A 26,635-nucleotide genomic window follows, 5' to 3' on the forward strand; every position below is an offset into this window, starting at 1 on the left:
AAGGCTATTATTCACGAGGGTGAAATTACAACTTACTCAAAGGGCCTTTAACTGGGACATTTGGTATAAACCAGAACTGTCTGATGTGGACCTGGAAAGATGTTCACATTACAATTTCAGTGTTTTCTAGCATACCACAAAAGTCAAACTTCCGAGGTGAAGACACAAAAATGACCTTTATACCAGGACTTCATGAAGGTAGTGTGTGTGCCTGTGCACACTTATATACATCAGTCTTGCTTATGAATGTTGATGCAAAACCCTCCAATAAAATACCACCAAACAGAATTTGGCAGTGCATTAAATACCATGAGCCATGGGGTACATCCCAGGAATGTGACCTCAACTCCATATTAGATCGAAAAAGGAGAATCTTTGTGTTCATCTTAATCAGTGCCAAAAATGCTTTGCTAGAATTCAACATCTGGTGATAAATGGATTGTGGCAGTGGCTACGTGACTGTACGTATTTGTCAAAACCCCTTGAATTGTATTCTTTCAAAGGGTGAATTTTATTTCACGTCAGTTTTGCCAAACTTTTTAGAAGATTAAATAAAATCAGTCTGTGGTAACAACAACAACAACAAAAGGAATACATATTCCTGATTAAAAAGAAAAAAATTGGGGCACCTGGGTGGCTCAGTGGGTTAAGCCTCTGCCTTCGGCTCAGGTCATGATCTCAGGGTCATGGGATCGAGCCCCACATTGGGGCTCTCTGCTTGGCAGGGAGCCTGTTTGCCCCTCTCACTCTGCCTGCCTCTCTGCCTACTTGTGATCTCTCTCTCTGTCAAATAAATAAATAAAATCTTTAAAAAAAATTAACTTGGCATAATTAGAATAAGTAGAGTTCGTTCCTTTTATTGCTTTATTTCAAATCCACAGTCCTGTGCCAAACCGGCGCCATACTTTGTGAAACCCAAGAAGCATTCCCATTTAAATCAAATGCGTGGTAAGAATGCTCACTTTCGCTGAAATTATAAACCTGACTAGAAAGTACCAGCCAGAAGATAAGAAAAAAAGTAGATCCATAAACACTGGAGTGGAAGTTTGAAGCCTGTTATTTGGCAGTATTTGATGTGCATACCCGGGGAGGAGAAAATCACCAGAATGGTGATGAACAACAGGAGAAGTCAGTAGGCTGTGTGGCCAGTTCTGACTGGTGCTGGCGGGGACAGCGATGGGGGAAAAAAAGACGCATATATCACCAACCACCATCATTCTTAGGCAGTTCCTCACACCTGGCCCCTACCAAGTGTTCTTCTACCTGGAAGACATGAATTTTGTCCTCTCCTAGAGAGCATGTGGCCAGAGATGGGTTGAGTATTTTTTTTTAAAAGATAAAGGATATATGAGAAGAGAAGAACGACAGTCATGGGTCATAATGGCCAAGCCTGTGCCTGGCTTTATACCTTTTGATCGGTATTAGTGTTAGCGTTTAGATTTTTTAATCAATGTTAAGCAAAAATGTTCTCTTTAATTTTTTAAAAAATTGCACATCTATCCAGTGTGAGAGTGTACATTTTTAGAAATCTGGATTTTCGACCTCTTGAATAATGAGAGGCTCCAGCACTGAATGCCACCCTTCTCTCCAGGAGCAGCACTGGCAGAGGCTCTCCAGGAGCAGCACTGGCATGCCCGAGGGCTCTCCGGTCTGCTAAGTGCAATGCTGTTTATCTTGGTGATACCTCTCCGTCTGTCTGCCCTTAGAAGCATTCAGTTAGGTCTCCCGGTGTTGGTAATAAACTCAAGAGAGGTAACAGGGCCAACTAGGTTCTTACTGGTGAAGCAGTGTCCATAGGAGTCGACTGGTCACTGTGTTAGGAAACGTGATGGAAGAAGCAATTGAACAAATTGTAAAATATTTGTTTCATTAAATACACAGCTTGTTCATACCCAAGAATACATCCCTAATTCCCCCATCATAGTTTTAACATTGAAAAATTGTTATTTTTTTTTTTAAATACCGGCTGGAGGATTCATGTTGGCGGGGAACTGGCCACGGGCCACCTCTTCCGCAACATTCTGCCTTCTGGGTTCTGGAATATGTGCAGAATCCCTTTGGGGCCAGGGTGACCTTTCTCTTCTTTGACACATCATTAAGGTGCATTGAGCCTTTAGATTTCATACATCCCTAAAGCAAATTAAATAGGGAAAATGGACCAGGCTTTCACCACCATTTACGTACACTGTGGGGCTTTTTCCAGCTTATATTCTGTGTCTGGTGGCCAGATAAGTTAAGTATTCTCAAAGCAACACCATTAATTGCCTTTTACCTCCATTTTTTTCTGAAGTAAAGTGGAAGTTTTTGTGTTGTCAGTCATGGAGCCGGTGAAAAGTGTGGCTCTCTGAAACCGTAGCTCTTCTTTGTGAAGAAGGATATAATTTCCCCAGACTGACTGATCTGAAGCTAAAGGTTATTTAATAGACTTTAAATAAATACTTATAACCTATTCTTGGTACCCTCAGTTCCATCTCCTCATCCACTTGAGGGCTTTTCCTCTCAAATTTTTTTTTAATACCATCTACATTTTTCTTAACCATCTTAACCATTTCTTAACCATTCTTAACTCCTCTCTTCTCTGGAGAGGAAAAAAAAAAAGTTTCAGAAAGTCCCGTATCTTAAGAACCTTCCCGTGACACGTCGTTGGTGACATTTTATTGCTTGTTTTCCTCTCAGTCTACACGAAAGCACCAGGCACCCAGTCAGAACTTGAAAAACGTTCTCTCAATCTGAATCAGCCAAGTTTTCCAAAGCTTAGTCTGTGTGGTTGCCCCCCCACACACACACCCAGTTTGTTACCATCTCCCCTGGGGCCCAGCTCTTCCCATCTGCTTTTTTTCTGTATGCCCTTTCTCTCTCTCTCTACCTGCGTCCTCTCTCCAAGGTCACCAGGTGTCTCCCAGACCTGAGAAACTCCCCCACAATCCTTAAATTCTTGAGCGTTTCTGCCACATGTGACAGGTGTCACATGTCCCATGGGTACCAAGCAGCACTCGTGGGATGTGAGTAGAACTCTTTATTTTTGCCTCTCAGTGCAAATTTATTCAATGGAGAAAGGTCTGCTCTTCTGAGTGTAAAACTCAGGAACCTCTCAGCTCACTCTTAGGCAGTAAAATGTCCTCCTGTCACTTTAAGTCACTGACTTCAGCTGGCATGTCAGATGTTGGGTGCCTTGCCAGTTCAGGTCAGCTGCCCTCCTCCCTAGGTGAGGGTCTGCTGCCTGCGGTTTGAGCTGGGCTCCTGAAGAGGGTGCGGTTCTCTCTTCCCCTGCCTTTGGCCATCTCACTGAGGTTCTGAGCTCTCTGGGTCAAAACCGGGCGAGGAAAGAACCCAGGTAATAGAAAAACAAAAATTCTCAAAGCTCTTCCTAACCCGTGGGTCCTATTTTAAGATGGCTTCTCATACTCCAAGTTAAGCAAGTTAAACCAGACTCTCTTCATAGACCGTCTGTTCTTCTTCTCAGCTGAAAGCAATCTCCTCATCTTCAAAACTACTCATACTTGAGTAAGTACTTCTGAGCAGGACAGATGCTTTCCTCCTTCTCCCCCAGTAGTTTCCAACCTCTGGAGCACCTTGGATTCACTTGGCGGGGGGTAATTTTCTTTTTTTTTTTTTTATGAAAATTACACAACCCTGGTCCAGGCCCTATTGAAAAGGATTGTCTGGACTGGGACTCTGTTGCGTTTGTTTTCAAAATTCCACGGATGATTCTGATGCTCCCTGAAGGCTGAGAATGGAAGATCTAGCCTATATGATAGTTAATATTGCAGCTTCCCTCCTTCCTGGACTCTCACCTCCCCTGGGGTCTTGTTCATCTCTGTCATATTCTCTACAGAACCTTCATCATACCAGACTCAGAGGAAGTATTTTGTGGCACAAAGAAATGTGAAATCTCGGGGTTCTGGCCGAGAAGCTTTGTTAGCAATGTTGGTTCCGTCTTCAGATCGAACCGCAGACAGTTCTAGCACTCAGTCAATACTGGGTGAGTTGCTGGCTGCGTGGTTGGTACCCAAGAAAGAGAAGTGAGACCACAGTCTCGTTAAGTAAGATGTCCTGGTTATGGTTCCAGGACCTCTTTTGAGAAGTCTCATTCGTGTCTGGCTCTGATCTAAGAGCTCCGTGCATGCGATCTGGACATTCCCAAGAATCAGTTGACAGAGCGACTCTGATTCTCACTTTTTCAGTAAGAAAGCAGAAGCTCAAGGGGGGTAAGTAACTTGATCCCGAAGTTCACACATTTGTAAGTTACAGTCACGATGTAAATGCAGGTTTTCTGATTTCAGAGCCCCCATTCTTCAGAACTGCATTATAGCACTTTTGGCCCAAAGGGAGTAAAGCTTTAGAGAAATCTGGGGAGATGTTAGGGTTAGCTGCCTCTGTCCTCTCTTCAGTGTGCCTTTCTCTCTGTAGTCTGCTTGTCTGTCCTGTGGCCCTGCTGGGAACATCAGTGGCAGAATTTGAGCAAGAGGAAGGGGGGCTGTAAGTACTTTGACAAGATAGTTTCAGAAAATCCACTCCGGCGATGTTGATGCAAACTGGGTAAGATTGGAGCCATCCTCACTGACCAAGACTCACTGGTGTTAAGATGGTAGTCCTGGAGCGGGGGATGGGACCCTGTGCTTTAGTAACAAGGGCGGGATAGAAAGGCACCAGATGTTCAAGAAGTACCGGGATGAGAGAGACAGGAAGGAGAGGAGAGATCTAGATGATGTTGAGATTTGACTTGGTTGTCTGGGGAGGTGGTTATGTCGTTCATTCTCAGGACTAGGGGATCTGGGGCAGGGAAAAGTGAGTTTGTTCACCGACAAGTCTGAAGGTCCTATGGAACCTCAAGTGGCAATGCCTCGTAGATGGCTGCAGATTCCAGGCTCAAGATGGGTCACCTGTGTCTAGGAATAGAAATATGAGTGATGTCAGCACATCAGGTGTAGTTAAAATCAGGGAAGTGGATGCCGTTGCTGAGAAAGTGAAAGGGGAACCTATGGAGCAAATATCACAAAGCAGTCTATACAGATTTTTTAAAAAGATTTTATTTATTTGACAAACAGAAATCACAAGTAGGCAGAGAGGCAGGCAGAGAGAGAGGGAGAGGCAGGCTCCCCGCTGAGCAGAGAGCCTGATGCGGGGCTCGATCCCAGGACCCTGGGATCATGACCTGAGCCGAAGGCAGAGGCTTTAACCCACTGAGCCACCCAGGTGCCCCAGTCTGTACAGATTTAATAAAGCATCCTTCCTCTGTCCCAGTGCCTTTTTGAACTCAAATCATTGGTTCTCCCTGAACCTTAGTGGACTGGCTGGTCAAGTTTAGTGTGTGTCATTCCCCCCCCCCCCCCAAAAGATATATTTAGTTACTTGAGAGAGACAGAAGGTGCGGAGGGGCAGGGAGAGAGACAGAATCTCAGGCAGACTCCACGCTCAGTGCAGAGCATGACGTGGGGCTTGATCTCACAATCCTGAGGTCAGGAGTTGAGCCAAAATTAAGGCTAGACCCACCCAGATGCCTCTAATGTGGGTCATTGCTAAAGCTTTCTTCTGATCATTCTGTGATTATAACCCTTTGCATTGGGTGTCATGACTCTCTTGGGACAAAAGGGCATTGATTATCTGCCTGATTTTGTAACCTCACTGGTATCTGTAAGCTCATGTAGTTATATGGAACCCTCATCTGACCTTCAGATAAAGAGAATTATTACCCTGTACATGTCCGGTCCACTGACATTGGAAGATACCTTGGAGCACCATGAATGTGGCAGGTGTGAGGAATCCAAGTGTATTTCTTGAGGAGCAATAGGTGAGATGATGAAGAGCTCACCTCTGGGCTCCAGTTCCTCTACCACTTACCTGGTTATGTCACTGCAGGCAACTTCTCTAAAACCTCTGTAAGATGAGGATCATGAGCTAGACTTGGTGCAGGGACTGAACAAGTTTATACACGCACAGTACTTACAAGTTTTGTAAGTACCTGGCACATGTGTCTTAACATAAGTCTCTATTATCTGATGACGGGAATAATGAAAACATTGGTGGAAAGCATCTTAATTGTAAAGGCAGAAGAAGTCTATCTTAGGCTTTTGGTTTTCAAGAGGAGAGGGAAAAAGAAAAATCTGTACCATTTCCTAATGAGTAGGAACTTTCTGAAGGCTAAATTCCATGAGTGGTAAAAACAGACTTCGTACTAACAAATGAACTTTTCTTACATTTGGATTAGAAATTAGCCAGTGTGGTGCATAAACAATGAATTCTGTTACACTGAAAAGAAATAAATAATAAAAGAAAAGAGAAGAAATTAGCCAGTGTAATCCGGGAGGAATTAAAGCACCCCCATTCTTAGTACATGTTCTTTTTTGTTGCATTTGCTTGTCCTATTTAGCTTGAGGGACAGTGGGTAAAAAGAGGAGAACAAATCATGAACTGCCCTCTTGACTAGTATTTTTTTTTAAGATTTATTTATTTATTTATTTACTTGACAGACAGAGATCACAAGCAGGCAGAGAGGCAGGCAGAGAGAGAGGAGGAAGCAGTTTCTCTGCTAAGCAGAGAGCCCGATGCGGGGCTCGATCCCAGGACCCTGGGATCATGACCTGAGCCGAAGGCAGCGGCTTAACCCACTGAGCCACCCAGGCGCCCCCCCCCCCCTTGACTAGTATTAAACCTTGCTGTCTTCAAGTGTCAGAGAGGGTAAGGAACTCTTGGTTGTGCAGTGGCCACCCTCTGAAGCCCCCCCACCCCGGAAAAAAGAATGTCCCTTAAGCATGTTTCTTACCAGTCTTTAGGTCCAGCTTCCAACTTGCGTGGAACATTTGTCCTGTTCCTCAAAACATTCCTCCAGGTGTCAGCTACCTGGAGGAAAAACACATCTTAAGGAATGGGGGCCATTGAAGCTTCTTGAATGTTTCTCTAGTCCGTTCCCTTTTACTCTGCTTGTTTTGTCTGAAAGAGGCTGTGTTCCACTTGTGTGTCAGGCGTAGCCCAATATGTGTCCCTGGGCAGTTTATTAGACACCAGGGAAGGGCAGTAGCATGGCAGCAGTAATTCAAAACAGGGTTTAAAATGAATAAATAAGAATAAGCCTCTGGGATTAGTCCCCATTGAAAAGTTCAGCACGACCAGGGAGGGTAGCTCCTGTCTTTGGGGATTAACAAATGGCTTGCTGTTGGGAATAGCATTCACTGATCCAGCCACATTTTTACTTACCGATGGCCTTTCTACCCCTTTGCGGTCCATCTCTTCTCAGATTTCAGTAGAATTCTTAGAAGGGAAGTCTGTTCTTGTTTTTCTTTGTCAGGAACTGTGACCCGCATATGAACCTTTCATTCATACTTTTTTAAACCCCAGAACATGTATGTCTCTAAAGAGTACTATGGTCTCAGGGAAGAAGATGGAAGAGAGAATTTTCTTCCACAGAATCAAACTAAAAGCAAGAAAACAAGGATGCCCTCTGGTGAGAGGAGTGGAAAAGTGGGGAAGATCATTTTCTGATCGTGGCACTGAGGATTTTTTTTTTTTTTTTTTAAGAGAGAGTGCAAACGGGAGAGGGAGAAGCAGGCTCCCCACTGAGCAGGGAGCCCAATGTGGGACTTGATCCCAGGACCCTGGGATCGTGACTTGAGCCAAAAGCAGATGCCTAACTGACTGAGCAACCTAGGCATTCCAGCACGGAGGATCTTAATACAGAGAAACCTGTTTGTACAGGGCCTTCTAATGTTTATAAGGCTTAGTATGACATCAGGCCATTTGATCCTCTTAAAGAGGTTGTGTCCCCTCTTCATAAATGAGATAAGCCCAGAGAGGTTGACGGGTTTGTCCAAGGTCACAGTGCAAGAAGTATGATAGTCTGACTCGGGTTCGATTCCTCTTTTTTCTTTCTTTCTCTTTCTCTTTCTTTCTTTCTCTTCTTTATTTCTTTCTTTCTTCCTTCCTCCCTCCCTCCCTTCCTTTCTTTTCTTTTCTTTCTTTCTCTTTCTTTTCTTTTCTCCTTTCCTTTCCTTTCCTTTCCTTTCCTTTCCTTTCCTTTCCTTTCATTTCATTTCATTTCATTTCTTTCGCTATGGTCCTGCTGTGTACTCATTTCTTGAGCCCTAATAGAGGCTTCTGAGACATCCAACTAGAGGACCCGCATATCAGTCCAACTAGATTTGTAGCCGTCACATGTTTTAAAGTTAACTTTATCCATTATCCATAAAGCCATGAGTTAGTTTTTCCTTCTTGCCAGGTGGATCAGTCCTGCTAGGAAAAGATGGCAAGCCGGCAGAGAGAAGCAGGTAGCCACAGAACGGGATATCAGTGATTACCTTGGTTTGTGGCCTACGAGAAGTTTGATGCCAAAGTGAAGGCACCACAAAGTGAACGCTGCCTCAGACATATAAAACCAGTGAGGAACTGTTTTTATATGATATGATACCAACTCATTTTTCTCTGCTATGGAAAGACTTCATGCAGTAAAGAATGGGGGCCGGGTGGCTCTTTTTAGTATCTTCCCCGATACTCTCCTTTGAGAAAATTGAACAGAGTAACTACAACTCACATGTACATGTTGACTTGAACTTTGCTGAGGGCCTAGGCTGTGAACTTCTGTTGGGGCTTTGAGGCGCCTTTTTACCATGTGGCCCATCTCCATATGGTGGGCGTGGCTCCGTGCAAGTGGGCTGATAGCCTTCAGCGGTCATGAGAAATGAACAGTGAGAGGGGTCACAAGTTCCAGAGTAAACTTCTCCTCTGATTTTCTAATCCTTGCTGTTGCTTTAAAGTTTTAAGAGTTAGAAGAAGGATCCTTGAGGGTAAATAATCTCAGAGAGGATCTATAATGTAGCGGGCTCACAGTAGTTGGAGAGTGAATGGTTGGTAAGTGTCTGATATCATCTTGTTTTTCTTTAATCAGGATAATTAAATTAGTTCCTTATGGCCAAAATCGTGTCCTTAGGCATAGTTCTCATTCTTTCTGTACCTGGTAACAGCCCCTGCTGAGTTCCTTGACTCCATTTACTTTTTTTTTTTTAATTTTAATTTTATTTTTTATAAACATATATTTTTATCCCCAGGGGTACAGGTCTGTGAATCACCAGGTTGACTCCATTTACTTTAACTGTTCGATCTCATGCATGATGCTAGGAGAACATTGTGGAGCCAACACTGACTGAACGCATACAAAGTTGAGAAAATCAAAGGTTATGAAATGGGCTTCCTTTCCTCCTTCATGCCTTCTTAGAAATAACGAACGTCGAGGATGCTTTGGGAACAGGATCAAGGAGAGCTGGTGGTTCTGTTGGTCACCTGTAACCAGCCTCAGACAAGTATCTGGAGATTATGTGAGGTGGCTGGAGTCTGTTGGTATTTTCGGCCTGAGTGAAATGTCGCTTGAGGAGTGTGTGTGTGTGTGTGTGTGTGTGTGTGTGTGTGTGTACGTACTTCTGTGTCCATTCTCTGGGCTGGCAACGCCAACTAGCTGTTCTTCCACTCATACTGTCGTGTGTCAGAGAGATTTGGAAGATGAGCATTCCAGTTTAGGCTCATGATTCGTGTTTGAACAAAACAACTTCCTTTCAGTTGAACTATTCTTACTCTCTTCTGTCTTCCATTTATATTTCAAGTTCCTATTCTCTTTTTCTGTATCAATAACATTTTGAAGTCTAATTCCTTTTACAATGTGGTGTGTAATTTTCAAGTATTTTAGTTTAACGAATTTTCACACGTGTGTTTTCCCGTGTAACCAGCCCCCAGATCAGGACATGGAACATTTCCTGTGCCCTCCCAGTCAGTTGTCCCAACGGTAACAATTATTTTGGCTTCTACCACCCTAGAGTGATTTAGGCTGTTCTTGAACTTCATGAAAATGGAGTCACAGATTATCTAACTCTTGTGTTTGATTTCTCTCTTGCAACATTATCCTGTAACTCATTCATGTTGTTAAATAAAAATTCCATAGTATTATTTACTGTTTATGGACATGTGGGTTGTTCCCAATTAGGGGCTAGTACAAATAATAATGCAAGGAGCATTCTTGGACATGTCTTTAAGGACACAGAAGCAGGTGTTTATCTTGGGTCTATACCCAGGAGTGGAATTGCTGAACCAGAGAGCATACATATATTTTCTTCTGGTAGGTACCGCCAGACGTTTTTCCTAAGCAGTTGAACTAGTCGATGCTAAGTTCCCATACTATGAAAGTCCAGTTTTCTTCTGCCATGTTTTTATTTTAGATTGGTGATGCTGGTTATGGTGGGATGTTGAACTATTTGTCAGTCTATTAAGAGTGTATATACACACATGTTTGTATTTCACATTCATATGGGTGGATTCAGAGGTGGGTGTTTGCCTTGCCATATGCTTGGGAGGTTTTTGTTTTTTTTTTTTTTTGTTTTTGACAGGCAGAGATCACAAGTAGGCAGAGAGGCAGGTAGAGAGAGAGGAAGGGAAGCAGGCTCCCCACTGAGCAGAGAGCCCGATGTGGGGCTCGATCCCAAAACCCTGGGATCATGACCTGAGCCGAAGGCAGAGGCTTTAACCCACTGAGCCACCCAGGTGCCCCTGTTTGGGACTTTAATAGTGAAAAACTGCCCCTAGGAATTAAAAGGGAACCATCTGTTAGCTTAATAAAATGTAATATTAATCACAAGCTTAACTTTTGAAAGAGAAAGCTTAACTATTGAATAGAAATCTGCTTTTATGACTCAGGAGTGAGCACGAATATCAACTGTCTAAGTGTGGTATTTAATTCCTGCCCAGAGTGAAACCAGAAGGATGAATTGACTCAGGGACAATCTCCTGAATCCTGCCTCTGGCATTATTCATTTGCAGCAGGCTGAATTGCGATTTATGGCTGCTGTTTTCTCTCATTTATCCTTTATTCCTTTGAGAGGAAGCAGTAACTAAATACATTAAACACTGCTTAGAATCCTCAGCACTGAGCATTTTAATTCTATCAGGAGTGCATCCACATATGATTGAAAAGGAGTGGAAACTTAGGGCTTTGGTTTCCTCGTTGACATAACGGTTAGGTCAGGTGATCGACAAGTGTGGTCTGGAGGGCACTTTAATAATAATCTTGATAAAAGACAAGGAATCGTCAAAGTGAAAAGTATGTTGAATCAGTGTAGAAAAGCCTGTTAAGCTGGATTTCCCAATAACAGAGTTTTCTTCTGTCTGGACGAAGCTGTGCTAGTCCGTTCAGTCGTCAATCACTCATTTGCACGGTGGTACAGTTGCTTACTGAGTCCTGTGGCCTGGGCCCTGGTCTGGATGCTAGGCACACAGCAGGAAACAAAGCAAAGGCCTCGTTCTTATGGAGCTGACCTTCTTGAGGATAAGAGGCAAGAAAACGATACATACGTATGGGTCATTTGGCGCTCTAGAGGAAAATAAAGATGGTGTAAGGGGCATGGCAATGAGTGTCGGCTTGGTGTCGGGAACTACTGCTGCTTTTTATAAGGGAAGGTTGGGGAAAACCTCTCAGTTGGTGACATTTGCGTAGAGACCTGATGGGATGGAGCATGTGGACGTCCACCGGAAGAAGAGAAAGCCAGGTGAGGGAGCATGCCCCATGGGCCAAAAGGCAGGAAGGGGCCTCTTCCCAGTCGGAGGGAAGGCAGAGAGGGGGGCAGTATCTGGAGGTGGGGTCAGAGGGACAGCAGGGACCCAGATCAGATAGGGCTGTACAGACCGTGGCAATGACATTGACTTTCTGAGTGGGAATCCACTGAGAGGTTCTATTCAAGTCTTTCCTTCCAGGAATACCTTGAAGACTGGTTGGAGAACTGACCTACAGAGAGAGGCAGAAACAAGGAAATGAGTGAAGATCGCTCATAGGTGTGTTCAGGCAAGAGCCCAAGGGCACAGATGTTTAATTTTAGTGGACTTACCACTATCTCTGTGTTTTATTAGTAAAGATAATAGTTGTACTTCTCCAGACATGGATGAACAGTGTTGGCACATTTGAGCCACATTAGTAATAATTCAATAATATGCAAATCAGCAATATGCTGTGACTATTAAAATTTCTGAATTTAATGCTTTTTTCTGTTTCTCTAATATTTCCTTCTGAAAGCTCTTCTTTTCTCTCTCCTCTTTTTATTTAATTAACATTCTTTGAGCCACTCCTATTTGAACTTGTCATTTGTGACGCCTCTCTCTCCATCCTCTGGAAACACAGGGAGTCAGGTACTGTCGATAGCTTCCCATCTCTCAAATCCGTGTCCTTTTTCTGCCATTCCAACTTGAGCTTAGACCTTGCTTTCGTCTCCCAGTTAGCCATAGTTTCTCCTTCTCCAATCCGTGGGAAAGGCAGCAAAAATAATGCAGGTTTTGAAGTGGGACCTTGATTCAGATCAGTTCAGCTCTTTGTTCTTCCACATCGTTGTAGGGCCTTTTGCAAAATGTTAAGGGAGAGGTTGAGAGAGTCTTAAGCACACAGGGCTCAGTCTCACAACTCAGATCAGGACCTGGGCCAAAACCAAGAGTTGGATGCTTTACCAACTGTGCCACCAAGGCGCCCCTCACCTTTTGCAATTTTTGAACCTCCGTTGTCCCTCTGCAGAGTAACATAACTAATAACTAATTTATAGGATTGTAGTGAGGACTAAGTGGGACAATGGAGTTTTTAAAGTACCTGGAAGGTCATAGGTGTTGATTATTTCCGCTTCCGTTCTCCCACCTCACTCCATCCTTGAGCTGCCTGGCAGGTCCTAAAGTGTAGTTCTCCTGGTGTCATTCATCTTGGCAGAAACCTTCCACTGTTTCCTGTTGCCTCACATGTTAAGTACAGGCCCTTTTGCCTGGTGTTCAGAGCCCAGATTTTCTCACTCCAACTTCCATTTCCAAGTTTTTCCCCATTACTCCTCTTCTCCGAGTACATCATGTATCAGCAAATACGCTATTGTATTATCATGCCACCACTTCTGTATGAAAATCTTGTCGCTCTGTAAAAATTCTGTGCATCGAATCATGTCTCAAGTTCTGTTGCCTTCAAAAGCTAACACTCTGGACATGGCTTCTCCCAGTTCTAAAACATCATTGCACTTGGAAGAAGCAATATGGTGCCCAGGTTCTGGATCCAGAAAGCCCAGATTCAGCTCTTTACTCTTATCCTGGTAACATTGCTTCATTTCTGCATCTCCATTTCCCCTGCGTAATGAGGACAATACCTCCCTGATAGGGTTGTTGTGAGGACTTAAGTAAGGTACTACATGTGAAGCACTTTGGATAGTGTCTGACATTTGGAAAGCTTAAATCAGTTTCTGTATAATTATAGGCATGAAAAATCAACATTATAGCATTAGGACCTGTATTTTACAGGGAATTCAAATGAAAAGCTACTTGGAGGTACAATGGAAAAAGAGGCATAGACTGGGAACCAAGAGACCTGAATTCTAATACAGGTCCCCACTACTGAACAAAGTGTGTGACAATATGTCACTTAGCCTCTCTGGACCTTACATTCTTCAGCTGCGAAAAGAGAAGGACGAACAAAAAATCATGCTTTCTTTCAGTTCAGACAGCCACCTGGATATCTCATAGCTACCTACAACTCAACATTGCCCAACAGAACTCTTTAATTTCCACTTTTTGAAACCCACTCCTCCCCCTCTCTCTGTAAATGATACCATCCACGAGTGTTAGGAAACCTAGGGGTTGCCTTTGAATCCTCTGTTCCTTTCAACATCTGAATGGAATACATCTGCATATCCTCTTGGTTTTACTTCCAGAACATCTGATTCCACTACTTCTCCCTGTCACTGCTGCTACAGCCCTCGCCCAGTCATCTGCCTCTACTGTAGCCGTGGGTTCCGGATTCAACCCTTTGCTTCCACTCTTGCCAGCTTTCAGCCTAATTCCCACCAAGCCAAAGCGATATTTAAAACCTAAACCAGATAATATCACTTTTCTGCTTTAAACTCCCTAGTGGCTTTTCATTGTACTTAGGATGAGATCCAGACTCTTCTATGTCCTCACACCACTCTCCCCCTTATGCTTTCAGCTGCCCTTTTTTCTTCTCATGCCAACTCACCAACCTCATGTCTGCCTAGGGCTTTCTTAGCAGGTGCTATTTTCTGTGCTTAGAATAGTCATCCCCCAGATGTCAACATGACTTGCTTCTTGTGGTTAGATCTCAGCTCTGATGCCCCCTCCCTTGTATCAATAGTGCTCTATCACACCATCCTATTTTTTCCTAAGGTTTGCCACTATGTGAAAATAGCTTATTTATCTATCTCATTACCTTCAGTAGAAATTAAATGCTCTCATATTAGGGCCTCTTTCGTTGCAATGCTTAGTACATAACGGGAAAAAAAAAAACCTTGACAATACATGAATAAACAGAAACCCATTTTAATGAGATATCAAAGTTTATATTAATTACATGAGCTAAATATTGTCTTTATTTTTAAAGTGTGAATCCGTTTCCCTCCCTTTATACCGAGTGAAGATTATTGAGCACATATGCTTGTCCTAGAAATGTGAATCTAAATAAAATAATAGTAATAACCGTGACAGGGTGGTTTTCCCCCTGATCTAAATCGTTCTCTAATTTACCGTTGTCTCCTCTCCCACACTAACCCCTCAGTGCAAATTACCATCTCCTCTGGCCTAGGAGACTGCCTCCCCTCTGGTCTTTTCCCTGTAGGTTCCAATCTCCCAACCATCTTTTCTCCAGACGGCAGCCGGCAGGCTTTGCGGTCGCTGCTAGACTCATGCTTGAAAACCTTCCGAGTTTTCATTGTTCTCAGGATAAAGGCCAGAACTGCCCGGGACCTCACGTCAGGGCAGCCCTCACTCCGCACTGCAGGCCACACTCCCTCCCTCACCCCCGGTTCCCGCCTGCCACCACAGTGGTGGCCCTAGCTTCCCGCTTCCTGGACGGTTCACTATCCTGCACCCATTTTGTTTCCTCCTGATCTCAGCAGATGGTCCCTTCCTCGGGGAAGCCCTCCCTGGTTAGGCCAAGCTCTCCTCCCGTTCATACAGCCCCGTATCACCGTCGGCCTTTCAGGGTCTCCTTTTACAAATGCATACTCCGGGACGTGGTAACCTTATTAACATGCGTAGCCGCGAGCTCGTAGCTCGATAATAACTAATTGCGGAAGAAGTGGACTGAGTAGCTGCCCAACCACTCCTTGCCCCTCCCCCTGGGCTGCAGGGCGACTATTACGCATTAAGTAGGCGCCGGGGAGAGGGAGATCTCACGGCGCCTGCGCGAAGGGGCACGCATGCGCAAAAGGACGAGCCCGCTGACAGATTCGCGGCGGCGGTGGCGGCGGCCCTGGCCCTGGACTGCGGGGAATGGGAGTCCTAGGTCTCTGAGCGCCGCCCCCGCCTCCCTGCCCCCGACATGGCTCAGGAGAAGATGGAGCTAGACCTGGAGTTGCCTCCGGGTACTGGCGGGAGCCCGGCGGAGGGCGGCGGCAGTGGCGCCGGCGGGGGCCTCAGGAGGTCTAACAGCGCCCCCCTGATCCACGGCCTCAGTGACACTTCGCCGGTGTTCCAGGCCGAGGCGCCGAGCGCCAGGCGGAACAGCACAACGTTCCAGAACCGCCACGGCCTGCTACTGCCGGCCTCCCCCGTCCGCATGCACAGCAGCCGCTTGCACCAGATCAAACAGGAGGAGGGCATGGACTTGATCAACCGAGAGACCGTCCACGAGCGCGAGGTGCAGAACGCAATGCAGATAAGCCACTCCTGGGAGGAAAGTTTCAGCCTGAGTGACAACGACGTGGAGAAGTCCGCCTCCCCGAAGCGCATCGATTTCATTCCGGTGTCACCAGCACCGTCGCCCACCCGGGGGATTGGGAAGCAGTGTTTTTCACCCTCCTTGCAAAGTTTTGTGAGTAGCAACGGATTGCCTCCGAGCCCCATTCCCAGCCCAACGACTCGATTTACTACCCGGAGAAGCCAGAGTCCCATCAATTGCATTAGACCAAGTGTTCTTGGACCATTGAAAAGAAAATGTGAAATGGAAACTGAGTATCAGCCAAAGAGATTTTTCCAGGGCATCACCAACATGCTTTCTTCTGACGTTGCACAGCTGTCAGATCCTGGCGTGTGTGTATCGTCGGATACCCTCGACGGAAACAGCAGCAGTGCGGGATCTTCGTGTAACTCACCAGCGAAAGTCAGCACTACCACCGACTCACCTGTGTCGCCTGCCCAAGCGGCCTCTCCATTTATTCCAGTAGATGAACTTTCATCTAAGTGATTCACCCACCCATCCTGAGACTCGGTTTTTTTGTTTGTTTTCTGTTTTGTTTTTGTTTTGCAACGGAGAGAAAAAAATCAAGTCGGAGCAAGCACTGAACTTTGTCAATTAATTTGAGGCTATTTCCTATTTGACCCTCTTCCTTTTTTTGGAATTTCCTGAAATGTTGTTACTCTATAGAACTTTCATGTCAGGTTCCTGCAGATGCCCTTGAATTCAGTGTAGTAATATTTTCAGACGTTTTCCAATAAGTGTGTTGAAGCATACGTCTTTATGCTGCTAATATGTTTAAATACATATGTTATCCCTTGATTTTTTAAAATAATTGAGAGCTCTATTTATTTATGGGATTATTAAGTTCTGATGCAAATATAAATGTTGAATTAATCAGCATAGTAAACTGATGTTTTAAAATTCCATATTTCATGCCCACACTAATTTTTAATGTTATTTTTCAGTGATTGCTAATTTCTATTTGACGAAGAACTTAGCTATTTACAGCAATTTTTAAAAAAATATGTTAGTTATAACATATTGATCTAGTGGTTGTCTATTTTATCCAGGAATCCTTGGATATTTAATTTTCTGGGTACACAAGTGGCTGGGAGGGGGAATGATAAAAGAACAAAATATGAAAGTTTGCAACAAATCTTTTTAAATTAACTATATAAAGTAAACACTGAAACGCATTTTCTAATGAAATTTTAATATTAATTCTAATAAGTTGTGCAAATAGAACTACAGGAAAGTTTAAGAAAAAAATTTTTTAAACCAGAAAGTGCATTCTCTTGGGTATAATCCTGAAGGAAAATGGGACAGTGCCTTGCAGTCTTAGCCCATTCTACATAGGCTGAGACCAGGTTCTTTGTACCACTGCAAACTTAAAAGTTTCTCAGATAGAAAATGTGGGAAGCCCTGTTGAACTTCATCAGAGCACCCAGGCAGATAAGTCTCTCAATCATTGATATGCTTTAAAATATCCAGTTGTGCCTCAGTGAAAAATCCTTGCCAACAAGGAGCCAAAGCAGCTTTTGGCTGCTTTTCTGCTCTGCCCATCTGTCACCTTCCTGGTTTTCCCTGGCTCAGGAAGGAAGCAGCTGTTTCCTTGCCAACAGGTCCTTCCTCTCCACCTCCCATCAAACTAGGGCACCATCGATTAGACAGAGGTACAGCGTGACTTGGATTTCTGACAGTGTGCAACAACGGAACTGTGGAATTGTTGTGGGAACCTGCGTAGTTAAAGCCAGAGCTGGAGTTGACTGCCTTGGGGATTGCTAATTGATTAAGGGTCAGTGACTTGCAAGAGAAAATCAGTGGAGAGTCACATAGGTAGATCATTATTTAACTTAGATTTTATTAAAGGTAGAATTGTAAAATGTTCCTTTCTTTGCCTTTTACAACTAAGACAAAATACAGAAATATTTAATATCAAATGTTTTTATATCATGCTTCCTTTACTAGATAGATAGAATGGCAGACAAAAGGGGAAGGGGAAGAAATAAAGAGAGACCAAGATAAAAAGCTCCAGCTTTCTAAGTTACTGCTTATAGAGATTTTAACAATTATGTGGAATTTTTACAACTATGAGAATAAATGGAACTGGTCAGCTTTTGAAAGTTGCCTTAAGAATTCAATGAAATTATGTCGAGGGTAAGATTGTGTCCGTAGGCTGAAAATTCTCTGTTCTGGGTAGTGGTTCACGTACTCCAGTCCTGACCTTGTTCCTCCAGTTCAAACCTGTATAGCCAGCTTCCTGGTGGGTACCTTGACCTGCTTCCAGAGGCGCTTTAACCTCAGCATCTCCAAAACAAAATTCAGTATCATTGAACCTGTTCTTGAATTCCCTAAATTGATGTCCTCACTTGCTGATTTTCTAAACTAGAAACCATGGGAAGTGTCTTTGACTTTTCCCTTTACCCTATCACATCCAGTGTAATCGCTAAGTCCTGTCTGTCCTGAAGTGAATCTGGGACGTCTCCCCTTCTCTGTTCTTTGCCTCTGATTAAACTTGGGTTCCAGCCTAAGTGATCTCGTCCATTTTCCCACCTCCCTTCTGACCCAGTCTTCACTCTGCCTCTAAAGTGATCTTCCTGAAATAGACACTTGATTGAAAACCTTATGTGCTTCCCCATTTCCCACAGCGTAGGGAATGCTTTCTGTAACCTGGTGTATAATAAGGTCCTTCATTCACTGGGCGTACTGTAAAACAGCTTTACAACTCTGCTCATCCTATCTGAGCATACATCCTTCCTTCTTACTCTGCAAACACTAGACTCCTTGATCTTCTTTAAATACACCGTGTACGTTCATGTGTTTGTGCCTTTGGATGGATTGTTCTCCCCCCCCCCCCCCGAAAATGCCATTCCTGTCCTTTTCAGCCAGGCAAATGCTTTGTTTCTTTTTTATTGCATGTTAATTTAACTATGAAAGAATGTATACCTGCTGATTATAAAAGTATTTAAACAATGCAGATATCTATATAGTAAAAACTGAAGTCTGCCTTTTACTATGTGAAATTCATCTGCCCTTCCCATTGGTAATTTCTGTTAATTCAGTATATATTGTACAAGTTATTTTGCTCCTCATTTTCGTGTATATATGTATATAAATTCGGGAAACCAACATGTCCTTGACATCTCTCTTCCTTTTCTTTCCCCGTATCTTCCCTAAGTTTTAGTGGTTTTCTCTTCCGGAATCTACCCTACCCCCCTTTTCATCTCTGCGGCCACCCTGCCCCCAGGCTACCATTCATTTCCCTCAGAGACTTCCAAAGTAGCCTAATTCCCACTCATCCCTTTCACGCGTCCCTCTCACACGCTCTGGTCAGGTGTCCATTCGTTCTCCATACAACAACTAAAGTAATCCTTTTAAAATTACATGTCTGATCCTTCCATGGTCCAGCTTAAGGCTTCTCCTTTGCTTCCTGTTATGTTTATGGTATACCAAAATGTACTAATTCTGGCCCAGAGGGCCTGGGGGGATCTGACATTTGCCCCTCCCCCTTGCTTTCTTACTGAATACATCATCTTCTCTCCCATTTTAGGTCCTGTGGCCAGATCCTTTTCTCTGAAGGTATAGGGAAACCTTTATTTCTGTAAGCTTATTTTTCTGTATGGGTGGTAAATTTTAAATCAGATGAGGCTGTCAGAGTTTATATAGACCATTTACATTGTATTATTGTTTGTAACTTTAGTCATGACTTTTAAGGGCTTAACTTAATGTGAGACCTAGCCTTCAAAAAACAGTTATAAGGTCTTAGTACTGCTAAGCTATGAACTTGGTGCTGGAAGTCCCCAAGCACATCAACATTTAGCTAAAGTACAGCCTGTCATGTATAACAAATCGCTGTGGTCTATTTTCCTTTATTGTGTTCGTTAAAACATGATGAAAATGGGAAAAAAAAGATGGTCGCCGAATCTATGGGTGCTGGATGTCAGAACCTTTGAGCATACTTAAAAGATTGATTGTAACCAAGAATAATCTGTATTGAGATGCCTTCCAGTGACTCAGATTTATCATGTTAGGTCAGCTGGTTACACACCTACACCGAGAGACGGACAGTATTTGGCAGTAAGATGGAGAAAGTGTCAAGGTTTCTGAGGGAATCAAGACTAAGAAAAAAATTTTTTTCTTAAGACTGTGTATATAGAGCGTGAGAAAAAGTCTGAAGATCCAAGAGAGAGGTGGGAGATGGGAATAACTTCCCAAACAACAAACCAAGGAAGGTGTTGTAACCTGCATTTCCTGGGTAGCATCTGCAAATAGAAGAAAGGGTCAGCCTGAGAAAGGAGGTTTGGAGGCATTTTTTTTTTCCCTCTCTGAAAGCAGAAAGGAGAGGGGAAGAGGCTTGAACAAAGATATCAGTACATGTTGAAATGATTTGCTTTTGTAGGAGCTTGTGGGTGTGGAGGAATGTATAAGAAAAGAGGAAAGGATTTGTATCTGATTGCTTCTATTTTCTAATTACCCAGTAGTCTAGGGTATTTGAGGGTGGGTGGGAGTAGATTTAGAAGCTTTAGCAAAAGAAAGATTTAATGTTGCCTTTTGAAAATCTGTAAAGCAGTGACTCAGGGTTGAGAGGAAGCTTGACTAGGCCCCGTTTGCGGGGTTGGATGGCAGATGCAGAAGAAGTAGATGGGATTGACCTAGAATTGGTTAAGTAGACCTAGGTTAAGAATAAGTAGACCTTATTAAGAATAAGTAGACCTAGGTTAAGAATAGGTTAAGAATTGGTTAAGTAGACCTAGGTTGAGTCCAGTGTGTAAAGCAATTAAGATTCTGTTGAAAGTGTAGCTGAGTTACTGGCCAAGGCCTTGAGGGTGTTAAGAGAAGTCAGCAGTGGGTGATGGACGAGACCCCTTTTCTCAAGGCCTTACGATCAGCCGTGACAAAGTATACAGAGAACTGGATCTCATGCAGAACTCCTGCTTCAGTTTTGCCCATCTTTTTCGTGGCTTGTTTCGTTTCATTAGAGAATCAATCTTTTTTTTTTTTTTTTTTTAGATTTTATTTATTTATTTGACAGACAGAGATCACAAGTAGGCAGAGAGACTGGCAGAGAGAGAGGAGGAAGCAGGCTTCCTGCTGAGCAGAGAGCCCAATGGATCCAGGGCTCAATCGCACGACCCTGTGATCATGATCTGAGCCGAAGGCAGAGGCTTTAACCCACGGAGCCACCCAGGCGCCCTTAGAGAATCAATCTTAAATCAGCAAGCCATGAGTCCCACTTACGTGATAGAAAAAATTAAATCAGATTGCTCACTGTAGCCAAGACAATTCTTTATGCCTTCCTTAACTTGCCATCCAAGTACAAAATTTTTCTTAAAAGTTGAAATGACCTTTCTGTAAAAAGAAATTGCATATAAGGTACTTGCTATTGTCAGGCACTCTTCTAGGTACTAAACAAATTTATTTCATTTACTTCTTACCACTGCCATGTGAGATAAATGCCATTTTTCTCATTTTGCAAATGAGACAGACACAGAGAGGGGCTAAATAAATAACTTGCTCAGGTTTCTGAAGTCGGGTAGGCAGCGGATCGTGGTGGTTAGGAACACGGGCTTCGGAGCCGAGCGGTGGAGAGGATGACGTGGTCAGTATATGTAAAGTCCAGCAGTGCTGGGCAGTTTCCATAGAAGGGTCAGCCATCCTCGTCACCGTGGCTGTTGTCCTGTTAGTCATCTAGCAGGGACTGGCTAAGGAAGCTTCTGATCACCCTTGGCAGGCCAAAGCTCCTGCGTTTACACTCAGTGACAGTACGCTGTCCACCCTTCACGGCAGCCTGTCCTTTTATGAGGTCAGTGTTTTCCACGTTGAAGAGTCTTTCTTGCAGACGACACGTTCCTTTGTAACTTTCACAACTGAGGTCAAAGCTGTCTCTCTGGAAGATGCAGAACAAATCTTATCTCTCTCAGGTGATAGTTCTTCCTTCACAGATCGGATCCTCTGTAACTACCTTCTCTTGCTTCTGGATTTGAGAAATCTGGAGCAGTTTCTCAGCGTGTTCCCCCTGTGAAATCGGGCTGCCATCCTTTACAGCCAAGATTTTCCCAAGATTGTGATCCCTTCGAGACTGTTTGCCTGCCCCAGTGAGAAAGCCAAAAATGGCCTGATAACATGAGCCATCACCAGTGACAATAATTAACAATAATTAGCACTAATATTTATTAAACACTAAATTGAGCATCTAGATACTATTTCCAGTGCTTTGTATGAATGAGTTCATGTAATTCTCATAACAGTCCTGTGGGGTAGGTGCTGTGATTATTTCCATTTAACATGAGAAGACCAAGTGCATTTTCTCAAGTCTCCATTACTTTTTGTTTCCTTTTGGATTTAGGTCTTTTTGTGTTTTCTTTTTTTCTTTTTCTCATTTGAGATAAAGTCTCTTTTCCAGCTGGTTCTTGCTGCCACTTACATGTTCAATCAAATGATATATTTATTTAGAACGGTGGTTTTAGACATTATTTTCATATTAGAGGAAGCTCTCGGGAGGATTTTCTTTAGTAATAGGTAAAATTAAATTGGTATAGAAAGAAATTATGGTTTACATATTTTCAAACTGACTTGCTCTTTGAAATAAATCTAAAACCACAAGTTTTAGATTCTTTTCTTTAAAAAAAAAACCACATATATATGCCTTGTTATATTTGAGTTATACAGTGTCCTTGGTTGTCTTGAGATTGTCCATTCCTAGGGAAACACAGGCAAGATCATTTTGACCCTTCCCCCCAACACACAAAAAAAGCCCTGTAAGTTTAAAATGTATCATTTTTCTTTTCCTTTTTTTAAAAAAATTGAAGCGTAATTAACATACAGCGTTGTGGCAGTTTCAGGAGTACAATATAATGATTCACCAATTCTGTGCATTACTCAGTGCTCATCAAATAAGTGTACTCATTAATCCCCATCACCCCGTTCACCCCTCCCCCCTCTGTATGTAAGAGCCTGTTACTTTGTTTGTTTCTTTGTGTGCTTTGTTCCTTAAATTCCACATACGAGTGGGACCCTGCGGTATTTTTCTCTGTCTGGCTTGTTTCACTTGGTGTTACACCCCTACGTTCATCCATGTCATTGCAGATGCGCGATCTCATTCCTTTCTGCGGCTGTACGTACCACAGCTTTCTTATCCGTTCTTCTACTGCTGGACACTTGGATTGTTTCCATTTATCTTGGTTTCTGTAAACAGTGCTGGAATAAACGTAGGGGTACATATATCCTTTCAAGTTAGTGTTTTCGTTTTCTTTGGGTCAATACCCAGTGGTGGAATTCCTGGATTATAATTCTAATTTTAAGTTTGAGGAACCTCCATACTGTTTTCCACAGTGACTGCACCAGTTTGCGTTCCCACCAGCTGTGCACGAGGGTTCCTCTTTCTCCACCTCCTGGCCAACACTATTATCTTGTCCTTTTGATTCTAGCCGTTCTGACAGGTGTAAAGTGATACCTCATCATGGTTCTGTTTTCCAGTTTCCTGATGATGAGTGATGTTGAACATCTTTTCATTTGTCGGTTGGCCGTTTGTCTGCTTTGGAGAAATGTCTGTTCAGGTCCTCTGCCCATTTTTATTTATATATTTTTTAAGATTTTTATTTATTTTATTTGACAGACAGAGATCACAAGTAGGCAGAGAGGTAGGCAGAGAGAGAGAGGAGGAAGCAGGCTCCCTGCTGAACAGAGAGTCCGATGCGGGGCTCGATCCCAGGACCCTGGGATCATGACCTGAGCCGAAGGCAAAGGCTTTAACCCACTGAGCCACCCAGGTGCCCCTTTATTTATATTTAAATTTTTTTTAAGATTTTATTTCTTTATTTGACAGAGATCACAAGTAGGCAGAGAGGCAGGCAGAGAGAGAGGGGAAACGGGCTCCCCACTGAGCAGAGAGCCCAATGTGGGGCTCCATCCCAGGACCCTGGGATCATGACCTGAGCTGAAGGTAGAGGCTTTAACCCACTGAGCCACCCAGGTGCCCCATGTTCAGGTCCTCTGCCCATTTTTAAATCAGATTATATGTTATTTGGGTGTTGAATTGTTTATATTTTATTTTATATATAATATATATGTTAATAAATGTATAAAATATAATTATATATAATTTAATATAATTTATAATATAACCCATATAATATGATATATTATATGTTTATATATAAACATATATATATTTATACATATATTATACATATATAAAATATAAGCATATAATAAATTATATATAAATTACATATAATTATATGTAATTAAATTATAATTATAATATAATAGTATATTTATATATTATATATAAATTATTTATTTTATATATTTTTGATATTAACCCCTTATCAGCTATATCATTTGCAAACCAAAAAAGACACCATAGGCAGTAAGCTCTTCAGTATCAACCGTAGAAACATTTTTCTCTAAAATTTGTCTCCTTAGGCAAGGGAAACAAAAGCAAAAATAAACTCTCAGGACTATATCAAATAAAAAGCTTTCGCACCCCCAAAGGAAACCGTCAATAAAATGACAACCTCCCGAATGGGGAAAAATGTATCCTTTTTTAGAGGCAAAAGATCAGCAGGATTTAAACAAGGATCCCAAAACGTTTTATTGCCTAATAACAACCTTGCCTTCTTTTTCTACAGGAACTCTCCCCAGAGGGCAGAGATTTAAATGCAGAACAATTGAGCAATCTCTGAGAAACTTTATTATTTTTTTACCTTTACCTCTTAGAAAAATCAGTTCACTGTTGAATGAAAGGACCCAAAAAGGAAAACTTGCCTTTGAGTACATTTTTGAATTTGTGCTTAGACTTCAGGTTTCACAGTGTCATGTTCCTCCATTAGACATTTTGAAACAAAGCATCAAAAGGCACAATTTGTTCCAAAGGGTTACTTATCATTTTAGAAGTTCAACAGATACTGAAAAATTACTTCAAAGGGTACTTGTAGCTCTATAGCTTGTGGAAATAATTTTATAACGTGGAGAGTTTAAACAGATAACATCAAGTACTCGAGTTTTATGCATGTATGACACACACGTGCCTGTGTTCACACACGCAGACACACACACGCCTGACCTACTTTATGAACCTTGATCTGTGTGCTTGGAGCCATATTTAGCTTTCTTCCCATTTCAGCTTTCCTCTCGTTTTCCCCCTCCTAATTCCAAGTGCTACCCTAAAACAGAAATGGGTATAGTTCTAGGATCCCACTGTGCCTGAAATCTGTTTCTCTTTTTTGAACTTCTGGAGTAAGTATTTAGGGAGACATGAAATTCACTCATTGACAGACTCTTGGCCAGTAGGACTGAAACTGGAAAACAGAGAACCTATTGCTCTTACTGTCCTATGAAAGCTTCGTTTTGTATCGACGCCAGAGGTGGCTCTGGTTCTTTTCCAGTCACCTACAATGGGTCTTCAAGCCAAACTAACATCTAGGGCTTGGCTAGCAAGGCATGTTGTGAAAGAGGACAATTGAGAAAGATCTTTTGTGCCCTTGAAAAGCAGAGTGGTTGGTTGAGGTAACCATGCCTGTGATTCAGGGAATCCCTCCCCCTTGCTTGAAGGAGAAAGATCAGTTTTACTGTTGGAGTAGCCGGGGGATTACTGGAGCTCTAGAGTGCCAAGTAGCCATTGATGTTGGGATCTTCTGAAAAGAAAACTCTGAGATGTTCCAAAGGGCACAGCAGTGGGCAGGTGATGGGTGGACTGGGTATTTCTTTCGGCATGGGAGCCCTCTCTCGGGCCCTCGTGAGCTCCTTGTGGACTCAAGAGTGACAATGATGTTGGTTTTCTTTTTGACCTTTTTTACCCTCTGTGTTCCACCTCTTTGGGGATTTGGGAGTTGAATCGGGATGTGCTTACGGCATCTTTCTTTCAATGTCCTCTTAAGAGTCTTCTGAAAACACAGTAAAAGATAATGATGATGATGATCCTTGTCACATTACCTTGGGTCAAAAATTAACAATTCTTGGAGCTCTTTATCATACAATTTATACTAGGTTTCCAACTCTGAATCAAAATTCCATACCTGTCTGTAGAGTTTTTCTCAGGGCCCCATCTTACCACGCTGCTTCCTACCAGATATTTCTAAAATACAAACCTGAAATGCGACATGAATAACTACCCTTCCACTTCAGGGTTAAATCGGATGATGCAGCATGAGTGAGAGAGGACCTCCCCGCCTTCGCGTGTCCCCTGAGTCCCAAGACCCTAGCTACACTGAACCGCCTGGGGTTCCCCAGGACTGCCTGCTCCCATCTGCTGTCTGTGTTGCGGTCAGCTGTGTCCTCTGCTGAAAATGGCTCTTCCCTCCTCCTCCTCCACCAACCTTCTTTCATTAACTCCTTCAAAACTTAGTCCAAGGGGCGCCTGGGTGGCTCAGTGGGTTAAAGCCTCTGCCTTTGGCTCAGGTCATGATCTCAGAGTCCTGGGATCCAGCCCCGCATCAGGCTCTCTGCTTAGCAGGGAGCCTGCTTCCACTTCTCTCTCTCTCTCTGCCTGCCTCTCTGCATACTTGTGATCTCTGTCTGTCAAATAAATAAATTTAAAAATCTTTAAAAAAAAAAAAACACCAAAAATCTTAGTCCAAGAGCTACTAACATGTTCTGGAAAGCCTTTCCTGATGGCTCCTGCCTCTCCGGCCTTGGTCCATTGATGGCTTTCTTCAGTCAAGTCCGTTAACAGGCCACCTTGTATTTGTATGGTTTCTTGTCTCTTCACTGTATGCATAAGCCAAGCCTCGGCCTTTCACTTCAGTCCCTGCTACCTGTGCGGGGCACATTATAATTGCTGGAGCTTACCGTGCATGATGATTCATAGATGGATAAATGGAGGAACAATTGGCTCGGGATATTTTTAAGAGGAAGGAATCCAGTCCCGTGGCTGAGCTCCTTATAGTTTGCTGAGAGACTAGAAATTCACTTTTTGAGCAGTTTTGACTTGAGCATCTACTATGTGCTTCATACCGG

The 26,635-nt window shown here is 43.0% G+C and overlaps 2 protein-coding genes across 3 annotated transcripts in view; both read left to right on the forward strand.

Annotated features, from left to right (window-relative positions):
* The window catches only part of PIP5K1B (phosphatidylinositol-4-phosphate 5-kinase type 1 beta), a 290,783-nt gene that overhangs the window by 60,722 nt on the left and 203,426 nt on the right, over nt 1–26,635 (forward strand). The window lies entirely within an intron of this gene.
* PABIR1 (PP2A Aalpha (PPP2R1A) and B55A (PPP2R2A) interacting phosphatase regulator 1) lies at nt 14,452–18,602 on the forward strand. Its single transcript, XM_047701155.1, has one exon. The coding sequence runs from the start codon at nt 15,320–15,322 to the stop codon at nt 16,181–16,183; it is 864 nt and encodes a 287-aa protein (XP_047557111.1). The 5' UTR covers nt 14,452–15,319; the 3' UTR covers nt 16,184–18,602.

This window comes from Lutra lutra, chromosome 13 (genome assembly GCF_902655055.1).
Source record: "Lutra lutra chromosome 13, mLutLut1.2, whole genome shotgun sequence".
In the NCBI taxonomy this organism is placed as follows: Eukaryota; Metazoa; Chordata; class Mammalia; order Carnivora; family Mustelidae; genus Lutra; species Lutra lutra.